This window comes from Heloderma suspectum, chromosome 14 (genome assembly GCF_057233095.1).
Source record: "Heloderma suspectum isolate Gila_16-S chromosome 14, 16-S_ref, whole genome shotgun sequence".
NCBI lineage: Eukaryota > Metazoa > Chordata > Lepidosauria > Squamata > Helodermatidae > Heloderma > Heloderma suspectum.
In genome coordinates, this window is record NC_139471.1 from 3,628,320 (window position 1) to 3,640,823 (window position 12,504).

Here is a 12,504-nt window from a genome sequence, read left to right on the forward strand (position 1 = left end):
TCAGTGTGCTTTCCATGCAGAAGGACCCAGGTTCGATCCCCGGCAGCATCTCCAGATAGGACTGGAGAAACCCCTGCCTGAAACCCTGAAAGCCATTGCTGCCAGCCAGTGTTGACAATACTGGGCTAGATGGGCCCAGGGTCTGGCTCAGGAGAAGGCAGCTTCCAGTGTCCTGTGCTCCCCTCTTGAGAATTGCCTAAGATTTGTTCTAGATCTGTGGATCATAGAATGATAGAATAGTAGGGTTGGACGGGGCCTACAAGGCCATCGAGTCCAACCCCCTGCTCAATGCAGGAATCCAGGTCAGAGCATCCCTGACAGAGGGCTGTCCAGCCTCGTCTTGAATGCCTCCAGTGTGGGAGAGCCCACCACCTCCCTGGGGAATGGGTTCCGTTGTCATATTGCTCTAACAGTCAGGAGGTTTTTCTCTGCCTGCAAGGCCAGGCTGAGGCACCCACCTAGTGACTTCCCCATATCTGCAAGTGAATGGAGCTATTCCTCCATTCACTTGTACAGCGGGGGGAGTCTTCCTTGCCTAAAAAAGGTTGGAGTCGGGGGGGGGGAACCCAAGATCACCAAAGATCCTGTTGCCCCAAGGTGGTGGTGAAAATTGGCTCCAGTCCATTTTCAGCTGATTTTCTTGCCACATCCATGGGGGTGGGGGAAGAGAGAGAGAGAAGCCAGAGAGAGAAGCCAGAGTGGAGGAAGGAGAGAAAGAGAGAAGCCAGAGGGAGAGAGAAGGCAGAGGAGAGAGAGAGAGAGAGCAGAGAGAGAGGTAAGCTGGGGTGGGGTGTGCGGGAAGAGCCAGAAGGGAGACACACACACATACAGAGAGAGAGAGGGAGAGAGAGAGAGAGAGAGAGAGGAGCCAGAGGGAGGGAGAGATAAACCAGAGGTTGCACATTTATACACACACACAAACATAAAAAGGGGGCACTCTCAACATTTTTATGATTGCCCCCCTCACCCCCTTACAGTAGCCAATTTGTGCTGGTGCCTAGGGCACTTTTTCAAAATGCCAAATGTGCCCACAGGCCCACAGAGGGTGGGGACCCCTGCTCCAGATGGAACAAAGAAGAGACAGAAAGATGGGGGAGGGATGACAAGAAAACGAAGAATGGTGACCGTAAATGGAGGTGGGGGAGAGAATTCCCCAAGTGGTTCCTTCCAGAGGGGTAGCACTTCAGATGATTTTGGGAGGAGTGGAAGGGATGGGAGAATTGTACATACCTTAATGGCTTGTATGGGGGTGAGGTGATTTTATTATGTTTTTATCATGTTGTATCTTCAATTTTAATTTCTGTGAACTGCCCAGAGAGCTTTGGCTATTGGGCAATCTAGAAATAAAATAAATGAATGAATAGGTGGCTGAGAGCTTTTTCTTGCTCTTTTTCTTTCTTTTTTTACACCATAAAATAACTCTGCATGCAGCCTCCCCAGCACTTCCTGGAAGTGAGAGAGAGAGGAGCCAGAGGCTAAGAGAGAGAGAGGAGCCACAGAGAAAGAATGAGACGGAGAGAGACAGAGAGTAACCAGACAGAGAAAGAAGAGTCAGAGGGCCAGAAAAAGGTGTGTGTGGGGGGGGGGGTGAATAGGTGGCTGAGGGCTTTTTCTTGCTCTTTTTTTTTTTTTTGTTACACCGTAAAATGTATGGAAAAGCCCCATACCTGCTGGCAGAGCCATGAAGCCCTCTGCATGCAACCTCCCCAGCACATCCTGGAAAATGATGTCCTAATCCTCCGTTTGGCATAATCTGTTGCCTGCAGCTATATGGGAGAAGTTAAAGGTGGAGGGGTAAAGAAGCTGGTGGAGGCTAATTAATCCTTTTCTGTGCTGAAGCGACTGAGCTTCTGCAGAAGCCAAAAAAGTTTCAGTTTGGCGCAGTAAAATCAGATGCTGTGCGAAATACCAGCGTTTCACAGGAAGCTCTAACTGTTCCCCTCCCTCTTCAGACCTTCGTTGCAGGCAAGCAACGAAGCCAGCAGTGGGCATGTAATAGAACATATTATAGAAGAAAGGTAGGGAGAGAAAACAAAACCCAATGAGCAGACTGTGGACGGAAAGGTGGCAGTGCAGTTTATCCTTTCCTATACTTCAGACGGCTGCTGTCTCCATGCTACACCCCCTGTTGGTCTGCTGAGGGGCTGAGTCTTACGGCCTCCTAGTCACCACAAGGTGACTGAGCTCAGAGGAAAGAGGCAGGCTTCTATTACGACATATGATTGCTTTTGCAATTAATTTCTTATTAGAACATTTCAGCAAAACAGAAAAGAGAAAAGAAAAATGTAGCTATATGTGTTTAAATGTATCACTTTCACTGCATGGGTATTAAGGCAGATGATGTCATGGGGGGAGCTCAAAAGATCTGGGGCACAGCTCAAAAAGATCTGGGGCACATGCCCTGGTGTACCTGGCATAACAACGCCCATGACAACAACCCTGTGAGGTAGGTCAAGCTGAGAGTCAGCGTCTGGCCCAAAGTCACCCACTGAGCTTCATGGCCAAGAGCGGACTTGAGCCCGGATCTCTCAAATCCCAGTCCAACACTCTAACCACTACACCACACTGCCTCTTATCAAAACCAAACTGAAATGAGCTCTTCACCTATCACTAGATAGGAAGCATGTGGCTAAAAGGAGCAGGATGCCGGCATGACTGGGCCTTCGGTCTGAGCCCCCAGAGCTCTTCTTATGTTTTGAACCAGAGCTGCATTTTCATTTTTATTTCTTACTGCTAAAGGAAACTGCTACAGCTGGCGCGAGCAGCATCCGGCGCGGGTGTTGCGCAAACCAGCCCTGGTATCCAGCAATCCAGCTCTCAGGCTGAAACTATTCTGGCTGCCCGGCCTCCCTTCCCCGCTCTTTCTCTCTCTGCATCGCATCCATTCGAAGCAGCCTGGAAGCCCGCAACCCAAGGGCAAAGAGCGTTGGAAACTTAACCCCTTCAAAACTCCCGCTGATGTGGCAGGCAGAGAGAGAGAGAGCGCGCATCAGGATGGGCAGATTTCATGCATTTCCATGGTGGAGTAGTCTCGAAACAAGAATGGGACATGGGTGCATGCGTGCGGTGGAGGGAGGACAAGAAAGCTTGAAAGTCTTTTGACATTCCACAGGGGCAGGTTGTGTGTCGGGGGGGGCTCTAATTTCCTTTGCTTCCACCCCTCTGTCTCCCCATAACTCACCCAATTGTGTGGAGTTGCAATGGGTTCGTTTCCAGAGCAGCTACCTCAAGTAAGGGAGAGGCTGTAGCTCGGTGGTAGAGCCCTGCCTTGTGTGCAGAAAGTCCCAGGTTCGATCCCCAGCAGCATCTCCAGGTAGGGCTGGGAAAATGCCTGCCTGAAACCCTGGAGAGCCGTTGCTGCCAGTCAGTGTCGACAATACTGGGCTAGATGGACCAAGGTCTTCCTTCGTGTAAGGCAGCTTCCTATGTTCCCACTTAAATCACCCCTTTTTCAGAACTATGAGGACTAGAATCTTGCTTTATTTTTAGGGGAAGATCCATAGCTCATTGGCAGAGCCCCCGCTTTGCAGGCAGAAGGTCCCTGGTTCAATCCCTGGTGTCTCCAGATAGGGCTAGGAAACAATCCTGCCTGAAACCATGGAGACCCATTGCTGCCAGTCAGTGTTGACAATACTGGCCCTGATGGACCCAGGGTCTGTCTTAGTAGAAGGCAGCTTCCGGTGTTCCTATCACCGAGCTTTTTAGGAGGGATTAAGATGGCCACGTGATGTGTCCTGTATTACAGTGGAATGTCCTCTGTTTTGAAGCTGTCCTCTGTTTGAATGGCCATCCAGTCCAAGTCCAATAGAAAGATAAAGAACCCTCTGAAGGAAGAGGTAAAGGGCCTCCAAGTTCCCCATCAATATTTCACACCTGGCCAGCAGACTGAGCAAGGCACACAGGTCACCTGGCCACACTCTTCCCCACGGAGCTAGGATTCACAGCGCTTCTATTTAAATTGCAAGGCTTATTTCTAAATGTGCAACCCTTCCTATAAATTAGCATTTGTATGCGAACTGGCATCCTCTTCGTTTTGAGTGGGGGCGATGCTCATCCTCGCTTGAGGTGATCCATATCTGGCCACCCTGGACGGCAAGTGCTTGGCCACTCCATCCCACATCCCATCCCCATCCCACGCTGAAGACACTGGCCATCTGCACCTCAAAGCAAGGAGTGTGCTTGACTCAACGTCAGCCCATGGGTCCATAGTGCAGGTCTTTCCAGATATTGTCCTCCACACATGGAACAGTCGTGTTGAGAATGGGGTGTTCCTTCCACCCCTGGCACCGCCACACCCCAGTAGCCCTGGCCCCAGAACAAAGTTCAGAAAAGGATGCCCTGGAAGCATGCAGATTTCTGTCCGTAGGGGTGTCACACAATTGGTAACCAGGAATGTAGCAATCCATTTTGAACTGCAGACAACTCATCCTGACAATCCCTGTAGATGCACCCCCAAGGAGAGTCCAAAAATGCAGGCAGCTGTGCTGATCCACTCAAACAAACCTGTTCTAACAGTTTTCATCTCCATCAGGAGCAGGTCTTTCCTGATTCTGAAGGGTCTTGGTTGCCCATTCAAGACCAAGAGACCCCAACATACTTTGCGCTACAACAAAGACCGTTCAGAACTTGCTGCTGGAAACATCCTTCTTCGCCAGTCAGCTACCGTGAGGATTCATTTCATTTCATTTATTCCATTTCATGTATTTATTTATTTGTTCATTCATTTATTTTCATTTCATTGATTACACTTATTATTACATTTTTATTACATTTATTTCATTTATCACATTTCATTTATTGCATTTACATTTTTTAGTGATTTCTCTACCGCCCAATACCCAAAGCTCTCTGGGTGGTTTACAGAGATAAAAAATCTGAAAAATGCAGTAATTGTACATACATACAGACATATAAACAGACAACAGACACACACACTCACACACATATCCAAACGATTCTAACCATCAACAATAAGGAATCCCATAACAGATTAAAAACCTTTTCTGCCAAATGCCTGAGAGTAGTGGAAGGTCTTAACCTCATGCCAAAAAGATAACAATGTTGGCGCCAGGCAGGCCTCGCTTGGGAGTTTATTATTATTATTATTCCAGAATTGGAGGGCCACCACTGAGAAGGCCCTGTCCCTTGTTGCTGCCTTCTGAGCCTCCCTCAGCAGAGGCACCTGGAGGAGGGACTTAGACAATAAGCATAGTGTATGGGTAGGTTCATGCCAAGAGAGGCACTCCATCAGGAATTGCAGTCCTGAGCCATGCACACCTTTATAGGTCACCTTGAATAGACCTTCGAAACTTACAGGCAGCCAGTGCAGGTGGACCAGAATCAGTGTTACTGTATATATTCGGATCTTCTTGTCCCTTTCATCAGTCTGGCTGCTACATTTTGCACAAGCTGCAACTTCTGGACTGTCTTCAGATTGCAGCTAACCTCCAAGGGAACAGGGAAGCCTGAGAGAGGGGTGTCAACCCTGCTAATAAACTGTCCCTGCGCTTTATCCCTGTGAGCCCTGACTCCACTACATCACTCTCAGTAGCCCTGAGCACATAGGAGCACCTATGCATGTTAGTGCTCCCTTTCTCATGTTCAGGTGCAGAGACACTGGGGCAGGGCTTGCAGGCATGATCCCGCTCCCCTCTCTAAATGTCTGCTTTATACATTCGGGAATTTGTGGACAGGGTTTACATGTCCTCTGGAGATCAATGTCCTTTTCACCTCCAAAGGGAGAAGGAGGACACATTGGATTGCCTTCTGTGATTGATAGACCTCTTGTGTTGTACTGAGGGTGTGAATGTGTCTGTGAACATCCTGCATCAGTGCATCAACAGAATCAGTGGGAAAGCATCCCCCAGCTCTGCCCCGGCCCCCAAAAGCAGGAGTGATGTGGTTAAGGTCGGAACCACACAACGTATGAGGGGAAACTCACAGGGGAAACATCTTACAGTATATCAAACTGTTCACAATGCTGAATGTTATCAGAGGACAAGAGGAGAAAGAGACATTTTGGCAGGGCGGTGGGTGGGATTTTGTTTCATCCACAATTATAAGTGAACCAACCTAATTTGCACTTTCTGAACAAATACTTGGACCCCATTCTGTGCTCCCTTGAGTCTTGCAGAGAAGCTGGTAGCAAGATCAAGGCAGGGACAAAGTAGGACCTTGAATAGCAGCCTGCTGGCTGGAACTCTCTCCCACTAGGGCAATAGAAGGATGTTGTCTTAGCAGGGAGCTGAGGCCAACTGAAGCCTTATATAGGCTGCCAAGACCTGCAGCATGGTCGGCTCTGCCCCTACCAGAGGAGCTGACAGGACTGTTAAAGGGCCCTAGCCTGAGATTTCTGCAAGGCTGGAGAGATGGAGGTTCTACAGGGGACTCATCCTCTAAGCCAGAGGACAATGGCAGTGCTGTGACTTCTGGCCAAGGCGGCCCTGAAAAAGGTAGTGACTAGCCTCTGCTGCACACTGGAAGGCCCCAGGGGTGGGGGTCACAACCCCACACAGGGAAATGCACTTATTCTTTGGACTGTGCACTTCTCCAGAGATTTTGCAATGCATTTCTCAGCTCTAGAATTGTGTGCCAAAATGCATAGTGGGGGAGATTCATACAAGAAACTGCAAGGAAGTTTCAGAAGGAAATTGCACACAAAAAGGCATCTCTTAGGGAAAATGTGTGTGTATTAGGGGAAATGTGTACTAAAATATATGTGATTTTTTGTGTGGGTGCTATTAAAAAAGAATATTTGTGGACTGGTGCAGAAGAGGGACGGAATGGACCTATGACCTGAACACATGAGAAACTGACACAGAGTGAAATATACAACTTCTGCCATCCCTACTTTCACGTAGAGCCACACTTGGGCCATAACATCTACTTCCAGCCAAATGAACGGACAGACTTAATTTTTTTTTCCCTCTTCCCTCCCCATCCCTTTTTCCTTGTGTGTCGTGTCTTTTTAGATTGTAAGCCTGCTGGTAGTAGAGAATGTTTGGGCGTACTGACTGCATGTAAGCCCCCTGTGAGCCTTTTTGGATGAGAAATGGAATAACAACAACAACAACAACAACAACAATAATATCGCAATTGCTATCACTCTGCAGACCACACAAATATGTCCATCAGCCATGGGGGTGGAGGGGTGGGGACAGCCCTAGGCCAAACATATCCTGCATGACTCACAGGGCTGGGATGCGTTCAGAAGAGCCCCCCGGATTCTCTTCACCTCCTCCACTCCCAAAACTGGGCATTTGCAACCCCATCTGTGGGGAGAGTAGAGGGCCCCTTACCCAATTCATTCCACCACTGCCTCCACCCCTAAAAAAAAAGAAAAGAAAGAGGAGAATCTCACACTGCTCTCTGCCAAGAGGCCAAACACTCCAGGAAAAAAAAAACGCCACCAAATGAACAAAACTGAGCTGCAGCAGGGAGATAAGACGAAGGAACTGTGCCGAAGGAAGTCCGTGACAGAATCTCAGCTCCTCTATTAATTTCAGCTAATTTCCTGCAAGCTCTGCCTTCATTTGAGTTTTTTTTCCCCTCCCTTTCCCCACCAGCAGATACAGGACCCAGAAAGGTTAACGCGTAACCTTGTCTGGCTGCTTTGCGATTCGTTTCATGCAAATATCTACCTACAGCCTGGTAATTATATGCATTTCCAGAGAGCCAATCAGCTGTCCGCTTGACAGATACCAATCTTCCTGTTTTATTTTTAGCTCTGTGCTTCCCCCTCTAGATCCCCCCCAAAAATTCCTGTTTGTTCCATCTCTCTCCCTTTTTTTCCTTCTCGCCCTTTTTGCTGCAGTCTCTTGCCTTCGTTCCTCCCCCCACAGTGCTCGAGCAAAGCTTGAGTCAGCACGGGCGAGCGGAGAGGAGCAATGCGGGCGAGCGGGAGCCCCTGCAAAGCGGGAGACCTTCACGGCTCCCACCCAAGGTGGAAAATACTCCACCCCGCACCACCCATGGAGAGGTGGGCGGGGAGAGAAAGGACGCTTCCTGCATGAGCATAAGACAAGCTGAGTCCAAAAGGTATCTGTTCAAATTCAGCACATGCATGCCCTTTTCTGACCAAGACAACCCCCCCCCCCCCGCGTGCAAAAAAAGACGGTGGAAAACGGACGGGAGAGGAACAAGGGAGGGGAAATATCCCAGTTTGGGCCTTTAACACCAGTTGGAGTGGCAGCCATCAGCAGGAGAAGGTCTGCATAGATCAGCCTTCTCCAAACTGGTGCCCTCCACATGTTTTGGGCTCCAGCACCGAGCATTCCTGGCCATTGGCCATGCTGTCTGGGGCTGATGGGAGTTGAAGTCCAAAACACCTGGAGGGCACTTGGCTGGGGAAATACAGCGTAGACTGGGGCGCGTGGAACAGAAGATCTCCAGATGTTTGGGACTTCAGCTCCCAGAAGCCCCCGCCAGCCAGTCCTCAGGCATGATGGGAGTTGAAGGCCAAAGCATATGGGGATCTCTGTCCTGCCCACTCCTGGGGCTGATGACCAAATTCACCAGCTGTTATCTGCACACCACGTTCTAAGTGCACAGGAGCACAATTCTTTTTTTAAAAAAATGGCTGGCGACTGCGAGACACATGGCTTCCAGAGGAAGCATGGCTCTGTGGCTTCAAGACCCATGCTCGGCCTCTGAGGCTCACTGTGGCTTCAAATCACCCATTCGAGGGGAGAGCGGAGACTCTGTCTTTATGTTCTTGGTGTTTTAAAAAAAAGGAAAAGATTTGGCACATTTGCAGTGCACTAAACTACAAGCAATGGCTAAAACGTTCACACACACACACACATACACACTCACACACACACACACACTTCCTGCCCTGTGTGTGGTCTTTCTGGAAGCACTTGTCAGACCACCGTGGTAAACAGGATGTTGGACTGGATCAGGGGCATTGTACCTCTCTCAGCCCAGGGGCTGGATTCCGTTTCAGAGGAACTCTCAGGGGACCACATTCCAGGAAGCCAGCTTGGCCCCATCTCACAGGCCCCCCTTCACCCTCCCTCACCGGATGGACAGACAGAAACGGGGGAGGCCGATCGAGTGTGAACTGCAACAAAGCATTGCAGTAGGTCCTCAGCCCCTAACACAGGAGTGTCAAACAACTCTTAGCTCAAGAGTTTGAATTCCATTTCGAAGAAGCTCGGGGCGGGTGCATTCCAGTGGTAGGCAAGGCTGAAGGCAAAGAGGGCGTGGTAAAAGGCAAAAGGGGGTGGGGCAAATACCAAAAACACCAGCATGTTTTAGTGCAAAACTCTTACTGCTGGGGACTAAGCCTTAGGAGAGGCAAGCCAACCTTTCAGAAGGGGGGAGGACGTGCAAAAGCCGAGAAATCAATGGTGTAGTGGAGTCAGGGCTCAGAGGGACGCAGTCCTGACACGTTTTCATTAGCAGGGGCGCTGATGTCATCTGCCATAACCCTCAGACTTCCCTGTCCCCTCGGAGCTTAGCTACAATCCTCGCGGTAGCTGGAGGGGGGGAATTTTCAAATGCGGTTCAGTGTCAGCAAGCGTAAAGTTATACACGCTGGCCATAAAAGCCCAGCTTCAAGTATAGCCAGATGGGATCCGAGCTAGCGGTGACCAGCCAGGAAAGAGGTCTTGGGGTTGTGGTGGACAGCTCGATGAAGATGCCCACCCAGTGTGCAGCCGCTGTAAAAAGGGCAAACTCCATTTTAGGCTTAATAAGAAAAGGGATTGAGAATAACACTGCCGAGATCATGCTGCCCTTATACAAATCTGTGGTGCAGCCACACTTGGAATGCTGTGTCCAGTTCTGATCACCACACCTAAAAAAGGATATTGAAGAGCTGGAAAAAGTGCACTAAAATGATCAAGGGGCTGGAGCATCTCCCCTCTGAGAGCAGGTTACAACAGCTGGGATTATTTCGCTTGGAAAAAAGGAGGGGAAGGGGAGACACGGTAGAGGTGTACAAAATTATACCTGGTGTGGAGAATGTGGAGAGGGAGACATTTCTCTCCCTCTCTCAAAATACTAGAACCCAGAGGGGTCATTCCATGACACTGAGTGGTGGGAGATTCAGGACAGACAAAAGGAAGGGCTTCTTTACACAGGGCAGAGTTAAACTAGGGAATTTGCTACCACAGGATGTAGCGATGGCCACCAGTTTGGATGGTTTTAAAAGGGGGTTGGGCAAATTCCTGGGGGAGAAGGCTATCGATGGCTACTAGTCCTGATGGCTATGTGCTACCTCCAGAACTAGGGGCAGTCAGCCTATGTACACCACTTGCTGGGGAACATGGGCAGGAGGGTGCTGTTGCACTCGTGCCCTGCTTGTGGGTTCCTGGTTGGTCACTGTGGGAACAGAACACTGGGCTAGATGGACCCTGGGTCTGATCCAGCAGGGCTCTTCTGATGTTATGTTGTAATGCAAAGGGTTTGGGACACCTCGATCGTGAATGGGCAGTTAAGGCCCATTTGCTTTTTTTAAAAAAAACTGCTCCTGGTAGAGAGGAAAACTGCTAGAAGGGTTGGTAGATACGGATCAACACAGCTGCCTGTGCTTTTGGACTCTCCTCGAGGGCGTAGCTACGGGGCACCCACACGTCAAAATTTGCCACTACACCACTGCAGGAAACCACCAGGCAATTGATAGTCAGAGGCAAGGTAGGGTCTCCTCCACCTCCAGTGGCATCTGGTTGTCTGCTCTGGGAAACAGGATGCCGGACTCAGTAGGCCTTCTGTTGGATCGAGAAGGCGTTTTCATTAAAGAAGAGGTCCTGCTCCGTAGGACATGCTAATAAAAACCCACAGCTTTATTCGTATAAAGATTTGCATATGTTTGCTTAACCTTGCATTATTTAACATGTTCCTGTTGCAGTCTTTTCCCACCAAAATCATTTTGAATCTTCAAGCAAGGAAAGAATGCTGGAAGGGGAACAGCACGGAGAAGTTTGTAAGCATTGCTGCATAACCATGAGGACTAGTAACAGCTTTTGAAAAATGAACGCAGAGGATCTCTTAACCAATACTCTGCACCAGCCCTGAGGTCTGACAGTCAGGCAGCAAACTTGCAAGCTGAATCTTGGAGAGCTCCTTTAGAGTTCTGACTGAAACCCAGAGCAGATTTACCATCCCACTGACATTGGAGCCACCAGCCTCCACTGGACTACACATCCATTTCCAGTCATATCTAGGGTGGGGAAGGGTGCAGCAAAAAATCTGGATGTTTCTGTAATCTGAAAGTTTCTGTCACCTTGTGGGCCTTCTCTGAAACCTGCTCTTTCATGCCATAAACAAATGCAGAGTTCCTAGAGTTCAGGGAACTTCTCCTATTTTAGACTCCTCCTTCGTACAGGGCAAACTCTTGATTATGAACATCTCCGCATTGAGTCCCTGTCCGGGGGCGGGGGGGGGGAGTTTGGCTGCCAATCCACAATTTTTGCAACACCCAGAAAAGAACAAGCCACTCTATTAAACCAGCTCAGCACCATCTAACTGGCACGCCCATCCCCGAACGGATGGTGAGATCCAAACCTCCCCCAAAAGGAAAGGCAACGGGAGGGAGGGACGCCCCTCCAGTGGGAACCGCCAACTCAAGGAAAACCCTGAAGCGCTCGTTCTGAAGGTTTCTCTCACTCCTAGCCATTATTGACGAGAAAGAGGGCAAGTCTGTTGTGTTTCTGAGCTGCACGGGGAGAGATGGGGGGTATATGTGTGTCTGTCTTGGCCCCACCCCCTTTTTGATTTGGCCCCACCCACTGATGGTATCCAGCCCCTAGCCCCTTTCCCCTGAGGGAATGTGGCCTGAGTGTGAAAAAAGCGTCCCTGCCCTTCGAGAAACTTACTGGCTCCAGCAAGGCCATTCTCCCTCACGTTTTACTTTTCCAAAGACGACTCAATCTTCCGTAGCTGCTAGTTAGCACTCAGCAATTCGAATACTCTTTGGACTGTTGGAGGGGGGGGGCTTTTTGCTCCCTTTGGGTTTTTTTTAAATGTTTCATACTTCTGCATACCTCAGAGCATACTGATAACTGAACAAGCACACCTCTTGTTTCACAGCAGCCCCATTTTGGCTTCATTTTTGTTGGCACGGAGGCACCAAGTTTGCTGTTAGAAGGAGTGGTCAATATGCGTGGAGGTGTGGCCGCACATGTCTAGCTTAGCTTTTTACTTTAATCTTGGGAGCGGGCAGCCTACCCAGAGGTTATTGTCTGGGGGCCATGCATTCATTTCATTTCTTTTATTTCTATACCACCCCATAGCCAAAGCTCTCTGGGCGGTTCACAAAAATTAAAAACCATTAAAATACATTATATAAAATATACAAACTATTCACATAATGACCTAAAACAAATAATATGCACAACAACAACATATATCTAAAACAATGCAAAGCAATCAGCCGGAGACTATCAAGACACTCATTCTACGCTGCCAAATGCCTGAGAGAAGAGGTCAGTCTTAACCTGGCGCTGAAAAATCACAATGTTGGCTCCAGGCAGGCCTTGTCAGGAAGATTATTCCAGA

At 49.2% G+C, this 12,504-nt stretch overlaps 1 protein-coding gene across 1 annotated transcript; it reads left to right on the forward strand.

Annotated features, from left to right (window-relative positions):
• The first annotated feature begins 1,438 nt into the window (after nt 1–1,438).
• On the forward strand, nt 1,439–12,262 carry LOC146335552 (uncharacterized). Its single transcript, XM_084821275.1, has 3 exons — nt 1,439–1,569; nt 7,814–8,037; nt 10,856–12,262. The coding sequence occupies exons 1-3, from the start codon at nt 1,507–1,509 to the stop codon at nt 10,878–10,880; spliced, it is 312 nt and encodes a 103-aa protein (XP_084677401.1). The 5' UTR covers nt 1,439–1,506; the 3' UTR covers nt 10,881–12,262.
• The last annotated feature ends 242 nt before the right edge of the window (nt 12,263–12,504 follow it).